General features: G+C 39.1%; 2 protein-coding genes across 7 annotated transcripts; one reads left to right on the plus strand and one right to left on the minus strand.

Moving 5' to 3' along the window:
- Positions 1-3,766: 3,766 nt before the first annotated feature.
- LOC122062838 (receptor-like serine/threonine-protein kinase ALE2) lies at positions 3,767-12,806 on the plus strand. Of its 5 annotated transcripts, none has more exons than XR_006135113.1 (14): positions 3,767-4,969; positions 6,176-6,304; positions 6,380-6,580; positions 6,687-6,776; positions 7,125-7,235; positions 7,334-7,564; positions 7,706-7,798; positions 7,898-7,999; positions 8,106-8,213; positions 8,329-8,700; positions 8,795-9,085; positions 9,203-9,962; positions 10,200-11,284; positions 12,313-12,806. XR_006135113.1 is itself a non-coding variant. In XM_042626498.1 (14 exons), exons 2-14 carry the CDS (start codon positions 4,894-4,896, stop codon positions 10,888-10,890), a joined length of 3,255 nt encoding a protein of 1,084 aa, XP_042482432.1. In that variant the 5' UTR covers positions 3,767-4,109; positions 4,875-4,893; the 3' UTR covers positions 10,891-11,367. The 5 variants fall into 5 exon arrangements, 3 of the variants coding, with proteins under 3 accessions (XP_042482432.1, XP_042482423.1, XP_042482446.1); XR_006135112.1 differs by having other exon boundaries at positions 12,318-12,806; XM_042626498.1 differs by lacking the exon at positions 12,313-12,806 and having other exon boundaries at positions 3,767-4,109; positions 4,875-4,969; positions 10,200-11,367.
- A 684-nt stretch (positions 12,807-13,490) lies between these two features.
- LOC122089933 (protein HOTHEAD-like) lies at positions 13,491-19,689 on the minus strand. 2 transcript variants are annotated; one of them, XM_042659719.1, is made up of 5 exons: positions 19,460-19,689; positions 18,171-18,552; positions 15,654-16,353; positions 14,075-14,643; positions 13,491-13,757 (listed from the first exon to the last, which is right to left on the minus strand). In XM_042659719.1, the coding sequence occupies exons 1-5, from the start codon at positions 19,530-19,532 to the stop codon at positions 13,703-13,705; spliced, it is 1,779 nt and encodes a 592-aa protein (XP_042515653.1). In that variant the 5' UTR covers positions 19,533-19,689; the 3' UTR covers positions 13,491-13,702. The 2 variants fall into 2 exon arrangements, with proteins under 2 accessions (XP_042515653.1, XP_042515645.1); XM_042659711.1 differs by having other exon boundaries at positions 18,171-18,561; positions 19,460-19,688.
- Between the last annotated feature and the right edge of the window lie 1,430 nt (positions 19,690-21,119).

Genomic DNA, 21,119 nt, shown 5'->3' on the forward strand with positions numbered 1-21,119 from the left:
TGCTTTCCTGTGAACATCAATTATATTGTTTGAATATTCAGATTTTGTTGGTCTTGAATCTTGATGATGTCCAGTGTCTAACCTTAGATATGTATGGTGATTATAGGATCGATTAGGGTCCATTATGACTAGCTGCTAACAAAAATTGTGTCGGTAGGTTGGGATTAAAATGTTATCTCATGCCTTGGAATTTAATATTTAGAATTTAGATAAAAATTATAGTCATTAGTGACCCGGGTTTAAAAACATGGAATCAGGATCTAGATCGGTCTCGACGAAATCAGCCTAGATTGACCCTAGAATTGGTGTTTTAATACCCTTTAGTGTTTTTTTTTTCGTACAAAGATCGAATGAACTGAATCGGCCAGAATCGGTGTTAGTGACTCAATAAGATATCAGTTTCATTTCTTTAGTCCATTGAGGTGAATGTTCACTGGCTCCAATTTTGGCCTCATATTGATTCATACAACCTAATTTTGGATATGACCATAAATTAACCAGTCTTCTCAATAAAATTTTCGGAAAATGTCATTTCTTGTAGTAAGATTTACAAGTCTCTTGAATAAATAATTCAAAAAATATTAAGATATGTGGGAAATCTTTACTTCTTCTACTCCGTCTTCATTTAGGCTATGTTTGGTTGTAGGGAAATTAAAGGAAAAAGAAGTGAAATTTTCATACTAAAAAAAGAAATATATGTAATCATTACCCATGTAAATTTAACATTAACTTCAAATCATTCCATATTTGGTTATATAATTTCACTTTACATTGCATCCAAATCCCTTTGCTATAATATGTAAAATAAAAATTACATGTAAAATATATTATTACTAAATATGGTTTAAAAAATTAAATAGTTTATACAATCATATGGAGTAATGATTATAAACATTTCTTTTTAAAGTATAAAAATTCACTTCCCTTCTCTTCCCTTTAAATTCCCATTGCAACCAAATGGAACCTTATTTTAGTTAGTCAAATAATAAAACCAATGAAGCTTATTTCTTACACTAAGATTCACAAGTTTTCTAAATAAAATTTTCAAAAAATGTCACTTCTTGTAGTAAGATTTACAAGTCTCTTGAATAAATAATTCAAAAAATATTAAGATATGTAGGAAATCTTTACTTCTTCTAGATCTTAGTTTCAAATGTTTGATCGATTCGAATCACAATTGATGAAGACCCGTCATTAAACCTTGTAGGGCTCTTTCTCCATTCCCCTTCCAACCCCCCCCCCCCCCCCACAAGGGGGGTGGGATGTAGTTTCTCAAGACATGGGAACTTGGCATTAAAGCATGAAGGTTGCCCATTGGACTATCTTGATTTAATAAGGTCCAATTCAAAAATCCGAGTAGAGAGGTCGTCGTTCCAAGGTCATAAGTTCAATACTCCCACACTACTTAATTACTATGAAACTAAAACCCCCATTCTTGATCATAGAGTGCACTCACTGCATCAATTTTTTCATCTTTGGGCCATAGGCCCCACATGACCGGTGCACAAATTACTCGCTCTGTTACTATCTAATGGCGTTTAACCCAAAATTCCCAGATTTAGGATGAAAATATACTCTCAAAATTAAAAGTCCCACAAGATGGTGCACTAAAATCCCCCCCTATTCTAACTGGGATAGGATTCCTCTCATAGAGCTCAGGGACTAGAGAGTAATCCCACGATTGGGGTAACCTCGAGACGCATGGTTGAATCCTTTTAACTGTGGAATCACTCTCTGGACTCTGAGCTCTATGAAAAGGAATCGAATCCTTCTAACCGTGGTTCAACTTATCCAACTAGGTTTTGGGACTGTTCCGGGTATTTTATTGGAAACCCATATGAGAATCTGATGTACATGTATAGGAATCCAATGAAACCTACTTTGAGGACAAAAGAAGCCAAAATCACCATCACAGAGATTTTTATGTATTGCAAGTGTAACCACCTTGTTCCACAAAGTCATCATCAACATGTTAGGTGGTGTCCGACTGTGTAAAACTTAAAGACAAAGAGGTCAGATGGGTTTTGAAGCCTTTCGTAGAGGATGATGGGTGGGGACTCCATAACATACTTTATTTTTCTCTCTCTCTCTTTTTTTTTTTTTTTTTCTTTTCTCTTTTCTTGGAAGTTGGTAACTTTAGAAAATTAATGGTTAAGAAGTTTGGCTAGTGAGCTCAGTGGACTCCATCACAGCTACCCTTTTGAAATAGCCCATTTTATGTGTATTTAACCATACAATTAATGGTTTTACTCTTACCTAAAAAGTATTAATTAATGGTACATGTGTAGCTTCCTCACTTGTTTAGCCAAAAAAAAAAAGTGTAGCTTTCTTTCTTTCTTTTTTCTTTAGAAAAAGTGTAGCTTTCTGACTTGCGGATTTTTAAATCTGTTTGGTGAAGGTTATTTATTTGTGGATATAAAAATGAGGAAGCAGGATAGATATGCTGCTGGTTTATATTGACATTTTATTCGTCTAATCAATAGCAAGGAGTGGGAGAAAATTATATTCAGACCCATTCGTCGTATAAGAAGGCCTACATTTTTAATGAAGAGAGAAAAGGATGACAAACGTGAAAAATTTTAATGAAATAATGAGAAAAGATTGTACACAATCTATGCGTGTTATTACCTTCTTCCATTTTTATAAAAAAGAAGAAGAAAAAAAAAAAAAACCTTCTTCAATGATGTTGTGAAAATCGGAATGGCAATCCAATCAGTCAATGTTGATTTCAATAAGAATTGACCAAAATTAGTCTTGGAAACCCTAGAATCGATCAAACATTCACAACTGATTTCAATTCCAATTTTTGAAACAAGCAATCCTCTCAGACTCTCGCCTTGTTACCTTCTTGTGGCCTCAAGGAGTGGGGTGTATAGATACTCTTTGTTAATGTCTTATGTTCTCAACTATTGAGGCACATAAATACCAAAGCATGTGAGTAGCACATACCAATCCCTTACTTTAAAATTAGGAGAAAAGAATGCTACTCAGTCGTGCACTTCTATGCCCAAACATAAGGGTACTAAAAAATGACCACCCGCCCTCCTTCAGATGCTTGGGCTCACAGTAGCGCAGGGGTTACAAAACCGTGTAGCATTCTCTCTCCCTTAAGATTATATAAGAAGAGGGATTGAGTTCCCTATTCAGTTATGCATAGCTAGTACCTCCTCTCCTTCCTAAATAGAAAATAGATAGGTCATTTTATACGAGGGGAGAGATGAACACTGGAAGGCCCTAGTATACCCTACCCAGACTATGGGAAACATCATCCAATAAGGGGGATATGAAGAAGCATAGAAAAAAGAAGGGAACCAAATCCTCTATAGTGCCACTTGAGGCCAGCGTGCATCTGATGGCGGGAAAACCGAGACATGCACCTCAATCGACGAGTGCATATATTGAAGTCCTCTTAACCATCGAATGCGTGCTAGGTTGAGGTGCATGCCCAGATTCTTTTAATCGTTGAATATGCACTCGGCCTCAAGTGACCCCAAGGAGGATTTGAATCGAGAAGATTAAGGAACATTTATTGGGCAGTGATCAGTTCATGGAGATAACCTATTTGGGTTCATGATGGATTGATTATTTTTATTTTTTATTTTTTATTTTTTACTTTTTTACTTTTTTACTTTTTTTTTTAAGATTTGGCAACACCTTATCCAAACATCATCTTATGTGCCATATACCATATGGGTTGGACGCCTTAATGGCCTTTGCATCTATTCTGTGATCAAACACTTAATAAGGAGCAAAACGAGGTTCAATGATGGCTTCTGTACATTCTCTACTCTGGTTGGTAGCAGTTAGGATTCGGAATTTCGGATCCCTTTCCAATGGGCAAAACCCTAACTGGATTAATTAGAATCAGAATCAGGAGGACCCCTCCACTACCACCGGTGGCAGATGAGGATTAATGGAGGAGGAGAGAGTAAACCATATTCCTCAAGTCCTCTGTACTCAGTCCTCACCATCTTTCTTTATTATTACGGTTTTTAGGGTTATGGTTCTGAAAGTGCCTTATTACCTGTCTTAGAAAAGGGTTTCAAAGTCCAAATTAATGAGGCGAAAAAAGGGGTTGTGGATGTCGATGAGGTTTTGACCCTCCCCAGGTTGGAACTTTGCCACTGATCAATGGTTTTTAAGTCTCTCAATTCAATCCCAATTGAACTGAAGTTTTGTAATTACTTAAATCAAAGCACTTTACTGAACAAAGAAAAGAAGTAAAGGAGTCAAGCAATACTCATTAAACAAACCCAGATTTCAACCATCAAGTCCAAAACCTGTTGGTCACTGCCACCTTATTCTTACCTTCCCACTTCTGTATAGTGTATTCTACTTTGAGCTCTCTCTCTCTCTCTCTCTCTCTCTCTGAAAGGCACAGACCCACATCCACAAAATCTGCGCTTAGTCCCCCGTTCTTTATCCCATAGTGTCTGCTTGCGTTTCTGTGGCTATTTTCTTAAAACTGTCAAAACATAAATTTCCTTTCTTCCTTCCCAGCTCTAATTGTGTTTAATAGCAGATTTTTTTGGGGGGTAAGAATCGTCTTTAGTAATTCATGGCAGGAGAAACGGTTCTCTCATGCATGGCAATTTTAAAGCTCAGCGAGTTTCAGAGTTTATTCTTAATTAACAAACTGATGGGTTCTTCTATGCAGACCCTTTTATGGGCTTTCCCTTTACTGAATTCTCATTGCTTTCCTCATACGATTTGTGGGTCTTCTCTAGCCTAGTCTAACTTCTTGTTCTTACTTGAAGATTACCCATCAGTGGTTTGTTCTATAATTTATTAATATTTTTGTTTCTAGAGTTTTTTTTTTTTTTCTGTTATTATTATTCTTTGAAGAGAGTAAGTTAGAGATTGTGGGATTCCAGTTTTCGGGGGTGAAGAGAGATGGGGGTGCAAGTGATTCTAGTGATGATGAAGCTCTGCATCTTTTTCTTCACTTTGTGTGTTATTGGATCTGCAGGTAAGAGAAACTCATCAATGTGTTTTATTTTGTTTTAGTTTGATTTCACTAATTTTGTATTTTACTGATTCTACTCTGTCTTTTGATATTTTTGTTAATGGGAACAATTTGGGGTTCTCTCTGTCTGCTGCTCTCATGATCAGGAGAACTTAATTTATCTATTTGAATAAGTTCTAATTATAGGTGTATGTTGTCCATGTAATCCATAGAAAGTGATAACACTTGAAATATGCTGGTCTTGAAGTCGGTTTTATTTTGGGTTGAGTTTGATCTGAACTGGCTTTCTTCTTTCTATGTTGAACGATGAGAAAGATTGGAGATCGTTAGTCTTGGTTGGACTTTGTTATTTTCAAAGTGCACTTTGTCTGGAGTTTGCTGAGATCTCCTTGATTGCGTAATGACTACTTTTAGCTTCATAAATTGTAGCTCAGACTTCTTCCAGGAGATGAGTTTCTGACGGGCCTGCCTAGTCTTGTTTTCAATATGGTTGGCCAATTACAATACGCCATTTCCATATAACGTTTGAGCTTTCATGCAATGAGCAATATGTATTATTCAATAGAGGGCAACTTGTGGTTCCTGATTGTACTCGAAATCAAGATCATCCAAAAAGTGATGAAAATCACTTCAATGAGTTTAGTTCACCTTTCTGGTTCAGAATTGCCAACAATTGATGCATCTCTTATCTGAAAATTGGTCTGAAATTTATTTCAAGTCATTTGATAAAATTCAAAAATGGTTTAATAGACTTACTAAAACACATGAACCCAAACATCCTTTGGTCCCAGGCTGGTATATATGTTTCATTAGTGAGATGATGCTCCCATTTGAAGTATGGTTTTCTGTGAGTTGTTCGGATATGTGATGATGAGTGGCAGCTAATTAGCTGTCATCATTTCTTACATTCTACTTGAAAAACAAATCCTGAACCCAAGTTGTATCCACGCTGTGGCTTGTAAAATAGGTTATGTACAAAGAAGATTTTTCTCCTTTCCTGTAGAAGATTAGAAGCTTTCAAAGCAGAAAGTGAATTCTTGATTTAACAGGTTTTTGGACACTGATTTGGATGACGGGATCGACCTTCATTTTGACTTTGTTGCTGTGGTGGATGATAATACTAATACCAAGTCCCTGGAATTCTCAAGTTGTTTGTCTATTTTGTGTTTTGGATCAATAGCACCAATTGCTTTATATTTTCTGTCGCAGGGTACAATATTTCCCCATCACCGGCAATTTTTTCTGCACTTCCTCCAACTGAAGAGAGAGAGCCTCATCTTAGCTATCCTGGAAAGTCACTGAGGACTGGCACACCAAGTCCATCTCCTCTGCATTATGGTAATCTTTCTTAATTATGAAATTGTATTTGGTGTATAGGGATATTTTGACGGAACTTGAGGCTTCATGATCCAGGTTCAGTATTACATCCTCCAATGACACTGGCTCCCCAAGATTCTGTATCTGTATCTCCAGCTGTCCAAGGGTTAGTGCCATCCTTGCCTCCAAGTCCTTCGACAGTATTGCCACCACATGAATCAGCACCTTTGCCTGCACCCGACCAAGGGACCTCACAATCAATTCTACCGAGGTCACCTCATAGAAGGCATCAAGATGGTACTACTTTGTCACATAGCCACTTTCTCCAGATACATGCTTGGTTAAGGTTTCCAATAATAAGTTTAATTTTGTTATAATATGGCTTCTTTTTGTAACAATACAGTGCCAGTCGCATCACCTCCAGGGAAAATTCTGTGGAAGTCACCATCCTTCCAGCCAACTTTCCCAGGAAGAACTCCAAATTTGCTGCCAGGTGCTTCTTCTAATCATTATCCACTAATCAGTAATATACTCAAGGAGCATTTATTCTGGAATAACTAATTGCACCTTGGGTCAAATGAAATGCATTAGCTCTCCAGTAGCTGTGTTACTTGTCTGAAAATCACACCTCAAGTTTGTTGTGAGAATTGCGACGACATAGGTACTGGTGGAGCTGTATGGATATGACTGTGGGCTACAATTTTTTATTTTTGGTAGAATAGTATGTAACCATGACAATATCTGTGGCTCTGTGCCCTGAGATTTGATTGTCATGCAAGTCCAACATTAGAAACTTTTGTAATTGATGTTAGGTTCGATGTGTCACAATATGATGTTACAGACAATGCTGCCCCACCAAAAGTAGCCCCTTCCCCAGGCAGTAGGAAAGGATATGGAGTGCCGCTTGCTGCTCCTTCAAAGGACTCATTCAACCATTTGTCGCCAGTCAAAGGTACTTATGTTAATTGATTCAAGCTTATTAAAGCTATCTTCTAGTACTTGGTGTAGGAAAGATGAATTTCATACTGACAACTATCAACCTGTCTGCAGGTTCATTTCCTGTTGTAGCCCCTGCACCACACAGCAAAGCTGTGAGGCCATCTGCTAGAACACCTACCCCTTCCAAGTCATCTCTGCAGCCCCCTACCAGGAAGTGGTTTCAGATTCCCGCATCTTCACCTTCAATCTCATTACATAGGCATCATCATGCCAAGAAAAGAACTCACGCTACTGTTCCTGCCCCATCATATCTGCCACCTCCTCCTACTTCTTACTGGCTAGGTTTGCTATTTTTAAAATAGTTCATAGCTAGATGATTATTGATACACAACAATACATTTTTATTTTTTTCTTAAATTTTTATAGCTGTGGATAATCACAATATATTCATTTTTCTTTTCTTTTCTTTTAATACTATCAAAGGTCCAGTTATTCCTCAAGCTCCTTCGAGTGTTCCTGTGGTTCCCCCAAAGATGAGTAAACAAAGGCATCATAGTCCACCATCGTTTGCTCCAGGTACTAGTTTGGCATATTGATTAATTGTTTGACATGGTCTTTCTTCTATAATAAACTGGATTTTCTTCTCTAATTTGCAACTCTTTTTCTGGATGGTAGTTCCTTCTGGCTCAGCAGTCAAATCTCCATTTCATTCAACAGTGGAATCAGGCTCTCCTGGACCAGTGCCATCACCAACAGTTCCATCTGGTCGAACTGAAAGTATGGGGAGTTTCTTGTTCTATGTTATTCTGTGTTTTGATATGTCTGTTTCATTTATTTTAAACTTAGCAAAATATGCTCAAGCGTCATATTTTATGTTGGCAAGGGTCTCTTCTGCCCCCTAAAGTTTCTCCTTTGGGTCCTTCCCCAAGAAAGCCATTGATACCAATTCATTCTCCAGTTCAGTCACTACCTCCTCCGCCTCCAAACCAAGGTAAAAAGACTTACTCGGCTAGCTAATGTTTTGTGTTCTATTTGGTCCGATTGTATTCTCTCAATCTTTTTTTTTCCCCCTTCAAATGACGCTCAATTTTGATCCCTAATTGTAGATTGTACATCAGTGACATGCACTGAGCCATTAACAAATACCCCTCCAGGATCCCCGTGTGGGTGTGTTTGGCCAATACAAGTTGGACTGCGCCTTAGTGTTGCCTTGTACACCTTCTTTCCTTTGGTTTCGGAGTTGGCTCAAGAACTAGCATCTGGGGTTTTCATGAAACAAAGTCAAGTACGCATAATGGGAGCAAATGCAGCTGACCAGCAGCCAGAGAAGACCATTGTCCTCATTGATCTAGTACCACTTGGGGAAAAATTTGATAATACCACAGCATATTTGACTTTTGAGAAGTTCTGGCATAAGCAGGTTGCCATAAAGACTTCCTTCTTTGGTGACTACGAAGTGTTATATGTACGCTATCCAGGTATATTTATGTATGAATCATTTGCAGATTTTGGATATTCTCTGTGGGCTATATTGTTGAGCTTGCATTTGATTATAATGATGCATCTATTCAGGTCTTCCTCCCTCTCCACCTTCAGCATCCTCAAGCATTGGCACTATGGATGCTGGGCCGTACTCTGGTCGTGACAATAATGGAAGGACAATAAAGCCTTTGGGAGTTGATGTGAGTAGGAGACATAAAGGAGGACTTGGTGGCAGCACGATTGCTATTATAGTCCTTTCATCTTTCATAGTCATGGTTTTATGTATTGTGACTGCTTGGCTGCTGTTGTTGAAATGTTGTCACCACACTAGTCAACTGGCACCAACTCTTCCGACTTTACCTTCCTTTGCAAGACCACCAGGTAATGCTGTAGAACATGCAAATCGTAGGGTTATCCAGCCTCAGACCTCTCTCCCTCTCCCCCTTCCCTTATCTTTCCTTTTTGGAATGTTGAATAATAAACATTTAAAGATAACAGGGGCCCCTGGATCAATGTTGTTTGGAAGCGGACCCAGTTCAGCATCACTTTCCTTTGGATCTAGCATTGCAACATATACAGGATCTGCCAAGTCTTTTAGTGCAGCTGAAATAGAGAGAGCCACTGACAACTTTGATCCTTCACGAATAATTGGAGAAGGGGGCTTTGGGCGTGTCTACAGGGGTATCTTTGATGACGGGACCAATGTAGCTGTAAAAGTTCTCAAAAGAGATGATCAGCAGGGTGGGCGGGAGTTCTTGGCGGAGGTTGAGATGCTTAGCCGTCTGCATCACAGGAACTTGGTCAAACTAATTGGTATATGCACAGAAGATAATATCCGCTGCCTGGTTTATGAACTCATTCCAAACGGCAGTGTGGAGTCCCATTTACATGGTAGTATTGAATTGTGGTCTTGCTGTTTTCATTTTTTTCTTGTGAAATATATTTTTTTGATGGTATTGAGTTTTTGTAGTCCTATGCGGAACTGGTTTTTGAACTGTTCCCTTATTCTATCAGGTGTGGACAAAGAAGCAGCTCCACTTGATTGGGTTGCTCGTATGAAGATTGCTCTTGGCGCAGCCAGAGGTCTAGCCTATCTGCATGAAGACTCAAGTCCCCGTGTTATTCATCGGGATTTCAAGTCCAGCAACATCTTGTTGGAACATGATTTTACCCCTAAAGTGTCTGATTTCGGATTGGCTAAAACAGCTATGGATGAGGGCAACAAACACATTTCAACACGTGTTATGGGCACTTTCGGGTATGTCATAGTTTCTTATCATTTTTTTTCTGATTCTAACAATCCTCTAAATCCTATTGTGCATACCTGAACCCAACCAGGGTGGATTTGGTATTGCATGTTGTCTAAGGTGGTAAATAAATTTTAATTGGATGACAGTTTACAGGAATGTGTTAGTGATATGGTGATGTTCAATCCTGTGCTTTTGCTTTTTTAATCTTTTACTGTCTCTTGTACTGATTACAACTTCTTTCTTAGTTATGTAGCTCCAGAGTATGCAATGACTGGACATCTTCTTGTAAAGAGTGACGTATACAGTTATGGTGTAGTGCTTCTAGAGCTCTTAACAGGAAGAAAACCAGTGGATATGTCACAGCCACAAGGTCAAGAGAATCTGGTATCTTGGGCTCGTCCGCTCCTCACAAGTAAGGAGGGCTTAGAAATGCTTATTGATCCTGCTCTAGGGTCTAGCGTCCCCTTTGATAGTGTGGCCAAGGTAGCTGCAATTGCTTCCATGTGCGTGCAACCAGAAGTCTCACACCGTCCTTTTATGGGTGAGGTGGTACAGGCCTTGAAGCTGGTCTGCAACGAGTGCGATGAGACCAAAGAAATGGGATCAGAAAGTTGTAGCCAAGAGGATTTGTCCATTGTTATGGATACTAGAATCAGGATTGGCTATGGTCAGCTTCCGGAGCCTTCACAAAACCGATACCCCATTTCAGACCATGATTCCATCTTGGAAGCTCGAACAGCACTATCAGCTTCAGATATGTTCAGTACATCAGCAGGAATTGGGAGGCAGTATTCAGGATCGTTTAGGAGGTACTCAAGTTCAGGACCTCTGAGGACAGGGAGGAGTAGGAAGTTCTGGCAAAGATTAAGAGGATTATCTAGAGGCAGTGTGAGTGAGCATGGAGTTGCATTCAGGTTATGGACAGGATCCCATTGAGGTTTTTGGAGACCCACTTGATGTTCACGATTTTGTGATGTGATGCAGCTTAAGGTCCAGGCTGATCCATATGGCAATTACATTAAAGGTCCAAGATGCATGACTGGGTCATGAGTTGTAAAGATCATCCTGCATAGCCATTGCTGCTGCACGAAACTAAAAAGTGCGTCAGTTGTGATAACAGAATCTCCCCATCCTCTCCTTCCCAGGACCTGACAAATGCAATCTTCGTGTGCGGTTCATGGTGTGGTGTAGATCTGGGGGAAAACCTTCCCTTATCTTGATTCATGTGGGAGAGCAACTCTATTGGCAGCCCTGATGGCATCGTGGTTTCAAAACTGGGAGAGCAGAAATATTTCCATGGACCACCCAATCCTTCATCAAGAGTGGAGAGGTAAGGCTGTTGTAACTGAAGTGTATGGAGGATGCTTTTTATATTTTTAAATGAAAAAAACTAATCACCAGTTGCAGATGTAACTATGGTCTCTTCATCATTTTATTCTGATATGCTTCTTGGGGGAAGTTTCTTTACATGAACCCCATCCATGGCAAGCTTTCCATGACACCTATTAGGCTTGGTGGAGACTAATTTGGCAAGTGCAACCCTATGTGACAATATGCATAGAACTTTTTTTATTGTACTTTGAGCCGTTGAACCAATCTCAGGAGTTGATAATTCAAATATTCTAACTGACGCTTATTTAACTATGTTGCTCAATGGTATCTGGCCTGAAACTTAAAAACAGAGTAGGTAGTGTTCAAAAGAGCATGGTCGTGATATTTAACGAACTATGCTGCCACGAGACGGGCATTCAGGGTTATTATTGAGGCAATCATGCAACCCTTCTTGTCTGATTTTCTACCTTGGTAAATGGTGCAATAACTGAAATAGAGCTTGAATTGAAAAAGTGAAAACTTGAGAAAACTTTCACTCCTCTTTGTAATCCTTTCTTTAGAGGGAGGGAATCCCTTTGTGCAGGCCAAAAAGTTGCAGAATCAATCTTGGATCTCAATTATAAGTGGACTTGGAAAGCAAAACATTTTTTGCAGGAGGTTTTTGTGAGGTTATACAATGTCAGTCCCTGACTCAAAATGGCATTGGCAAAATTCAATGAAAAACTATACTCAGTCACGGGTGGGATAGGTTTTGATCCACTAACTTGCATTTCCTCAACTTGGGTTGATGATTGTCAGAAATCCAATAGACAGCTTCAGCATTAGAAAGGTATTCTAATTTTTATTGGACTTTTTGGAGTTTCTGGTTTGAAAGTAAATTTCTACAAGAGTTACCTTTATCCTGTGTGAGAATTTGCTGATACTTAAATATTAAAGGAAGCTGGGTTGCAAATTTTATTCTTTATTATTTTGTATGGTAAGACTGTTTTCTTGAGGATCTCTGAAATTCTGAGTTTATGGCCGAAGTGCAGAACAATTATAGGCTGTCTTCACCATTGAAAATTTCTTCACTTAGGCCAAGCAAGATTTGGATTCAGTTCGCATCATCGGTGCCCTTTTGGGTGACAATGGCTACTATTAATTGAGTGGGATCCTATTGCAGTGCTTGCGGAAATGGCAGGGTAAGAAGAAAGAACCAGACTTGGTTCCAATCCACAACATTCCACTGAAATTTTTTCAGTTGAATGTGGTAGAGAAAGTTGCAGAGCCTCTGGCAAGCTTGGCAGGTGAGTATCAGGATTTGATTGATGTTTCCATTGTAGGATTCCCCCCACGATCTTTAGTCTATGGGTGAAAGTTCTGATTATCATCAAGATGCCATTGTTTGAAAGTGTTGGTGGAAACTCAATCCCACAGCGGAAAAGAATGGATTGAAATTTCTTACGTTCAAAATCATTGTATGAAAAAAAAATATTAGGAACAAAATGGTTTATAAAAATTTCTCTATTTTTGGCTTTTTATGGGGAGTTCTGAGTCTGAGGCATCACCGCTTGCATTTGTCATGGTAAGATTCTAAAGAATTTGAAACCTTGGAACTTTATTAGGCATCACTCCTTGCATTTGTCATGTTGGTGTTATGATCCATAGTGGGGGTTGATCTCACATTATGAATGGGATTTGGTATGGATTGAACATAATCCTATGTGTGGATTTGATCTTACACCGGCTTATAAAGTGAGGAACCCAAGACATGGTCAAATCTAAATCCTATGTCATCATTAACTCCCACCTCTATTGTACATGGTCGAAGCTCGAACCTATCTCTCTACACCAATCTAATGGCATCGTTGGCCATGGTGAGGAAAGGAGATTCTTGGAAACCCAGAGCCTTTTAAAAAGATATTATCTGCTCTTTTATCTTGAATGGTGTATGGTAATGGGTGGGTTTCAGCACAATAGTAAAGTTGTTCTATTGTGACCTAGTGATTGTGAGTTTGAATAAAAAAATAACATCTTTACAATATGAGGTAAGGTTCCGTACATTATGACCCTTTCAGAACCCCGCAATGTTGGGAGCTTAATACATTGATAATGCCCGAAGTGTATTATTCCATTCTCAATTTGCTGGTCGGATAGTAGTAATGTATCACACCATACTATAAATGAAAAGAAAATAAAGAAAGATGTGGATAAGGAGACAAGCATTTCAATAATTAATCAATTATTAATATAAGTCTTTTTGGAAGACACAGACTGTGCGGGGGAGATTGAGACAGAGGGGTGGGGTTGGGGAGGGGGGAGAAGATTGTGATACATTTGGACTTCATCTTCACCACAAGAATTAGAATAATTATCAAAAATATATTTCAAACATTACAACAAATATATATTCCCAATAATTGATTTTCATTAATTTTTATATGCCAGCTGCTTCTCCTAATCGCTCTCTTAGTATTTTCACTCCCATATATCTGCAATATAAAGAACATAAAAAACAGTAAGAATTAAGTTTTCTTTGACCTTTGAGGAATTTCTTCTACATGGGAGGTGTAACTCCATAATTGGATTAGAGTCTTGTGTCATCATTATATTCTCAATTCTTATTTTAGAAGTCGAAACTATAACCTCTAATCCAATCAGACAGTATTGATGGTCGTGGTGAAGAAATTCCTTCTTCACTATAGGTGAAGAGATTCCTTCTTCACTATGGGTGAAGAGACACTAAATCCTAAGTTATGTTTGGTTGCCAAGAAAAGAAAAGAAATTAGTAAGGGTGTTTTTACTTTACCTGCCCATCATCATCACAGTGGCCTGAGGATTGGTGCCAGGAGAATCAGAGAACGTGGAACCATCAATGACACGTAGACCATGAACACCAATGACCTTATAATCTGGGTCCACCACTTGACCCACGTGGCATCCACCGTGGTAATGCCAGATGGTGATTACTGTGTCCTTACAGAACTGTTTTACGGACTGGGTATCATTGATGTGCTTTGGTATCAAGTTGACATTGGCCTTGGTACTTATGTTAAGCAGCATCTCCTCAGTATAGACATCACTGTTCACTACCTTCGTGAAGTTGTTGGTCCGTACGATCTTCTCGATCAATCGGATTCCGGAAACGCAACGGCGTAGATCGTAAGGATGGCTGAAGTAGTTGAAGGTGACTGATGGGTTCTCATCTGCATCAGTGCTGTTCAATCTGAGCTCTCCCTTGGAGAAGGGTCCAACAATCTTCTCTAGAATGAAACCTCCCTGGAATGCTTCATGGGGTAGATTCTGCTTCCCTTCCTTGTAAGCTTTAATGGCTTCTAGTGTCCTTTGCTTTGGTGGAACAGTGGAAAGCTGACCAATCTGCCATAAATGAATCCATGAACTCAATATAAGCTTTTACTTCAATCTATCCAATCCAAAACTAGTTTAAGGGATTCATCAATTCTATGTAGGGGTGTCAATCAGTCCGTACAAGATGGTTTCAGTCGGGCTTAATCTCACATTATGATCGGCATGTTTTAGTAATCAATCCTCATAGGCTGAGCATAATCTCATTTATAAGCGGTTGGTCGGGCATCAGTCTTTAATCAGACTACCACTAATTGGGATAAACTGATCTTAGAGGGAGCTACTAGTGAGCCATTTATCTCTAAACGGGCCTTACATGGGCTATAAATGGGCCTTAAACAAGCTTTTAGTTGGTCGGGCTGAGTAAGGCTTTTAGGCGGGCTGTTCCAGCCAGGCTTGCCCTCATATTGAAACGACCAAATATTATTCAGTCCAGGCTTGATCCCGGCACGTTTAATAAAAGGTCTGACCAATCACGGGTTTTCCTGGTGAGGCTCAGGCTATTGAGCCATTTATCTCTTAAAGGGCTCTTAGGTAGTTGAGCTTTAAGACAATCGACCCAAGTCAGGCTAGACCCTTGTATTAGGAACGATGAATATTATTTGATCTGGGCTTGAGGCTGCATGTTTAATAAACGATCCAGGCTGGTCTCAAATTTTCCTAGTCGGGCTAACCGGTGGGGACATAAGATTATGGGGAAGAATTCTCTATTCGGGAGCACAGTCCTACACTAGAGCATGGGCCAATGGGAGTGCACATAGAAGCATCAATAGGGCAGGCATTATTGCCTTTCATAAAGGGTGGGGTAGTCATTTCACGCATAAAAAATCCTCTTGGGTGAGGTAGTGAGCCGCAGTGAATATCCAGCGGTTGGGTGCATGCCGAGCCCTCCCAGCCATTGAATTCCCACTGTCACTAACTACTCACCACAGAGGATTTGAACCCGTCATTTTGCCATCCATGTGTCACGGCGTAGTCCCCACACTCCCCAAGAGAAAAAACCATTTTCCGTAGAATTTTACCTCCGCGGACATGATTCCGTGGTTGCAGTGGATGCTAGCGTTAGACTGTCCAAAACCACTACTGGCCTCAATGAAGACACCCATTTTAGTGATTCCTACAGTTTCAATGAGGGATTGCCGAACTGGTTTCTTTGTGGGTATGAAAATGGCGTTCATGGGGTTGTCGGACATCCCTTTTCCGACGAACTCATTGTGTAGCACCACCGGAATATTCATCTTCTTTAGGTCTTCTTTAGGACCAATTCCACTGAGTAATAGCAGCTGAGGACTACCAATGGCACCTGAAGATAATATCACCTCATTACTCTGTTTATCTCCAAGGAAAGCTTTGTGTTCTTTCCCATTTTCGTCCTTGAATATCACTCCCACGGCCCTAGGTTGCTTCCTGTTCTTGGTATCAAAGATGATCTTTTGGACTGTTGCACGAACTAATACAGTAAGGTTTTCTGGGGTGGCGGAGGCAAGAAGATCAGCGGCGGTGTGGCGGCGGCCGGAGTTGTCAAAGATGCTTCCTCCAACTTTGGTGCCATAGATATGGTTATAGGTGAAGCCATTGAAAGGTGAGACCCCAACTTCCAGGAGACCATCCCTCAGGGCTTGTTGCCATGGGGCCAGCTTGGGCCAATGAACTATCTGCTTCTCTATCCATGGAAATGACTGTTTCACCAATTCGGTATCCCAACCAACTCTCTTTATGAATCTGTAATGGAAAACCAAAAAAAAAAAATCTCCTTTCCTTCAATCTTGAAATTTTGAAAACTGATTCCTTAGAGGCAATTAAACAAACACATAGACACACAAGTCACAAGTTGGGCTGGTTTTTTGGACAAGAGATAAGATTAGTGGGGTAGCGAGCATTGACCCCATTAATTAATGTGATCTTGATGAGATATATCCTAGTTGCTTCCTTGGGGATTGGGTAGATGGATTCAATGCTGGATTTACTGCAACCATAAAGTAGAGCCCTTAGTTGAACCATCCAAATGTACGATTGAATAAATGTGCTAACCCACCCAAATTCCTCCTCTGCTAAGAAGGCGACCACTACTCATCTATTCTACCAAAAAAAAAAAAAAATTTTTACTCATCTATTGAGTTGAATCAGTGTTCACCAAGAACCTTTGAATTAGGTATTGGTATAGCAAACCTAGAGTGCCACAAATTATGACAAAGGCACCCAATATCCATCATTTTTTACTAGAGAATGGTTTACTCTGAATTAGGGTTGCATCCATAGTTTGAAATTTCAGTCGAAATATCGAATTTTTGACAAAATATTTTGGCTTTGACTTGTCAAAACGAAATAGCATGTGAATTGGGAGGTTTTCAAATGTTTTGACTTTTCACCAAAAGGGATCATATTTCATTGTCATTTCAGGCTATTTCAGTGGTATACTTCAACCATTTCAATCATTCTGATTATATTTCAATGCCATTTTAGTGATATATTTCAATTTTGACCCTAGTCAAAACCAAAATTTTGAACCTTGGTTGCATCATGCAACTTATATGGGAGTAATCTCACTTTAGCTAATTTATACTCTATATAAGATTTGATAATTATCTTTCAAAAGTGCATTGATTAGCATTTTAGTTTTGTGTTCTGTTTGTAGATGGATATGGGGAGATAAGATCAGCTCCTCCTACATGACGATTTACACGTGTCATTTTCTTTCACAAATGCCTTTTTTAACACTTTTAACGGCAGCAAAGTGTGCCATTTATGAAAGTAAAATGACAAATATCATCACAAAATCATACGTACAGCCGTCAAAATTGATCTCGACTCAATTTGAGTGGGAGTTAGGATCTATTAAAGATTTAGATCGATCTATAGTCAAATAACATAAATTATGATGTTTTCTTATTAGCCTCCTCCCATCTACTTATACTTGTGCTTCAAATTGAATGCTTCTTAAAATTTATAGAAAGAGAAACCCTCAACAACTAAACTACACAACCCCTATAAGACATGTGTCAGTTTCCCATTAATGCACAAGGTATCTTTTCTTGCTAGGAAAAGCTTTAACAAAGCCCTTTGATCTGAAAGTACCATGAGAGGGAAGGATGTAAGGTCTGGTATAACTGGTAGGTAACAACATAAATCTTTCTCCTTGAATGACATATCATTCTAAAATACCGTTTGAGATTCTATATTTTCGGCTGCAAACTCGGGTAGTAAGAAAATTTCTACAACCCGGGTAGCGGCAAAATTTCATCCACAAGGAGGCTAGTTTTAGGATCTGTCGTGATCCATTCTGTAATAGACGTGGGCATTATTTAATCCTGATAATTTTTATCACAAGGAGAGGGTTCTCTCAACAAACCGGCATAGATAGTGAGGAGCACACCAATAAAGTATGACAGAAGGGTTTCATACATGGAATGGCAATTAAGTCATTTCATGAGAGAGAGTATGTATTAACATAACTTCCCTAGCGACTCAGAGAACCCTCTCCCTTTATTACAATTGTTAAATATAAAAAATAAAAAAAATAAAAAAAAAAATGCCCATACCTAGTGCTTGCCCTTGTGTAGAAGCCAGCATTGATGCAAGTGCCTCCACCCAAGACCTTAGCTCTGCAGCTAATGACCCCATCGGTGGAGATGAAGGGCTGAGCAGCAGAGCTTGGTGAGGTATCTGCTAGAGAGATATGGAAATTCTGCAAGTAAGAGACGTTTGGGTTGGAAAAAGGAACACCACCTCTCTCCAGTACCAAAACCTTGAAATTCCGAGAGAGGGTAGCTGCCAGGGGACACCCAGCTGTGCCTCCTCCCACAATTATGTAGTCATAAGCCTTAATCTGTCTACTGAATTCTGTTGATGATGATCCTGTGGATGAGAATGAGCTTGCTGGTTTGATAAATGGGTAGCCATATCCTTTGTCTTCCTCCTTCCCTGCGTGGCCTAGATAATATTAAATCATCAATTCAGAGTTGCCTAAAGTAAAACAAACAAAATCTTCAAGGTTGGTTTTGATATCTCTAGGTTCTTTGTACGGATAATAAACTCTCCTCAAGCTTTTCAAAGTAAGCCAGTCTCCTAGTTTTACTGAACTTTTGAGACTTCACTTCATGTTTGGGTTTAAAAGATGGAGAATCATACCCAGAACAGAACATTTCAAGGAGTGGGGGGCTTGAAACTTATGTCACTGGAAAACCCAGTAAGCTATTTCAGTCTAGAAAGGTAAATCAAGATCGAAGTAGACGGCATCAAAATGTAACAGTAAGGAAAGAAGAATCGAAGTTCAGTAGCAGTGAAGGATGAGGAAATTAAGTAAAGATAAAAGAGTGAGACCAAGAACACAATATTTCAAGAAAGGGGGTGGGGGTGGGGGCTTGAAACTTTTGTCTCTGGAAAACCCTGAAGAAATTAAGTAGGTTTAAAAGAGTGAGATCCAGAACACAACATTTCAAAGAGGGGGAGGCTTGAAACTTATGATGTCTCTGGAAAACCCAGCAAGCCATTTCAGTCTAGAAAGGTAAACCAGTCAATTCTGTAAACCAGTCAATTCTTTTCTGCTTTTTCTCTCAATTCTCATGAAGCTACATTCGTAACAGTAAGGAAAAAGAACTGAAGTTTAATAAAAGTCATTCTTTTCTGCTTTTTCTCTCAATTCTCATGAAGTTACATTCGTAACAGTAAGGAAAAAGAACTGAAGTTTAATAACAGTCAATTCTTTTCTGCTTTTTCTCTCAATTCTCATGAAGCTACATTCGTAACAGTAAGGAAAAAGAACTGAAGTTTAATAACAGTAAAGTATGAGGAAATAAAGAAAAGTGAGTGAGAGTAAGAAAAGTAAAACCTTGAGCTGAATTCATCCAATTGAGACAGAGGAATATGTGGAAACAGAGCTTTACAATCCCCAAGAAAGCCATTGATAGACTTGGGAACAGCACTTCAGTTAAAAAAGAAATCGCAGAAAGAATCTAATACTTCTCACCCATTCCAGTGGTGTCTGCCTGTCGTTAGGTCTGTGGAATATATATATACACAAACACATAACACAGGCAACACAGACAAGTGTAGTTTATGAGGGAGGAGAAATGGGCCTCAAGTTTATTTAAAGGCAGAGAAACTACAAAAGGGGTAGGTCAATAATGGAGCACATGAATGTACGGTTGAACTACAAATGGGTGCTCATCAAAAAAAGAAAAGAAAAAAAAAAAACACCCTCTTCCCCACTGAACAGAATTCCTTAAATTCCATTACCCATTTCTTACATTACTGTTCTTCTTTTTTTAATCTGAAGCAGTGAAGCCAAAGACCCTTTTCCCTGTGTAGTCCTTGGTCTTTACTAACAACTCCCTTGACCCACAGAATAGAATTCCTTAAATTCCATCACCCATTTCTTACATTACTGTACTTTCTCTCTTTTTCGCCCTGAACCAGTGAAGGTATCCAGTTATTTGACTTTGATGTATGATGGGGTATTGCTATTCCACAGGTTCAGGCAAAAACACCAACTCAATATCACAATCTACTTCTTAGGAGAAACCTCTTAAGAGCATAAAACCTTGGATATCTACAGCCTCTTATAGCACTTGTAGTATCCATTTGGATCTCAGTGGCAATTCAGTGACAGTTAATTCGATTCTGTATCGATTAGTAATCAGTTTTGAATAATCAGACTTAGTCCAGTGATAAAGTATGAATGTTACAATCTGATGATTAAACGATCGTTACAGATGATCCAAATTATGAATTATCCATGGAATTCTAAATGCTTAGAGGGGTAGGCCCAGGCCCATCCACCGGAAAACAGAAAGGAAGATCAGATGTGTGGTTGGTGGGTGAGTAAGTGAGTGACAAATTGGCATGTAGGGCCCGGGAAAGCACATGCTCATAACTCCTAACCAATTGGAAATTCTATAAACAATGAAATCATATGATATCCCTTCATCTACTAATGTATGTCATACTAAATCAGTCAAAAAACAAAAAAAAAACTCAAATCTTAAATAAAAACAAAAAATCTCATTCATGTTTCATAATTGGCAATATAAAATTAGAAAATGAAATTTTCTTCACTCTCTCTCTAAAATTAAAGGGAGTGGGCCTAATTCTGACAGGCCCATGTACTCTCGCATAGGCTCACAAGTCCACGTTCCCTTCATTTATGGGGTTAAATGCACCTGGCTGTATCTCGCGGGTGTAATGAAATTAATTAAATATGAATTCGTCACTGCATTCAATTTATATATCCATATGTTTCAGCTTTAAACAGTGTACTACTACCTGCTAACTAATTAATCGGTCAAGAAAAATGGACCAGTGCTTTGGCGTGCTCACCATCGCCTTGGCGTGGCCACTATCGCGTAATTCCGTGAAATCATTGTTTACGATACAGGAGTTTGTCCTGGAGGCTATAATCACTATCATGGAACACCCTCTGATACTAATCGCAGCGAGAATGGAATTTCCACAATGACCGCAAACCCCTCTGATATCATTTTCAGATCAAA

The sequence above is a fragment of the Macadamia integrifolia genome, chromosome 2 (assembly GCF_013358625.1).
Source record: "Macadamia integrifolia cultivar HAES 741 chromosome 2, SCU_Mint_v3, whole genome shotgun sequence".
Taxonomy (NCBI): Eukaryota; Viridiplantae; Streptophyta; class Magnoliopsida; order Proteales; family Proteaceae; genus Macadamia; species Macadamia integrifolia.

Coding starts and splice junctions, on each gene's coding strand:
- LOC122089933 (XM_042659711.1), bottom strand. CDS start 19,532: ATGGCTTTCTTGGGGATTGTAAAGCTCTGTTTCCACATATTCCTCTGT. Junction 16,354..18,170: donor TACACAAGGGCAAGCACTAG/GTATGGGCATTT, acceptor TTTCCATTACAG/ATTCATAAAGAGAGTTGGTT. Junction 13,758..14,074: donor ACTGTGATGATGATGGGCAG/GTAAAGTAAAAA, acceptor TTTATATTGCAG/ATATATGGGAGTGAAAATAC.
- LOC122062838 (XM_042626489.1), top strand. CDS start 4,894: ATGGGGGTGCAAGTGATTCTAGTGATGATGAAGCTCTGCATCTTTTTC. Junction 6,305..6,379: donor TCCATCTCCTCTGCATTATG/GTAATCTTTCTT, acceptor TTCATGATCCAG/GTTCAGTATTACATCCTCCA. Junction 7,236..7,333: donor CCATTTGTCGCCAGTCAAAG/GTACTTATGTTA, acceptor ACCTGTCTGCAG/GTTCATTTCCTGTTGTAGCC.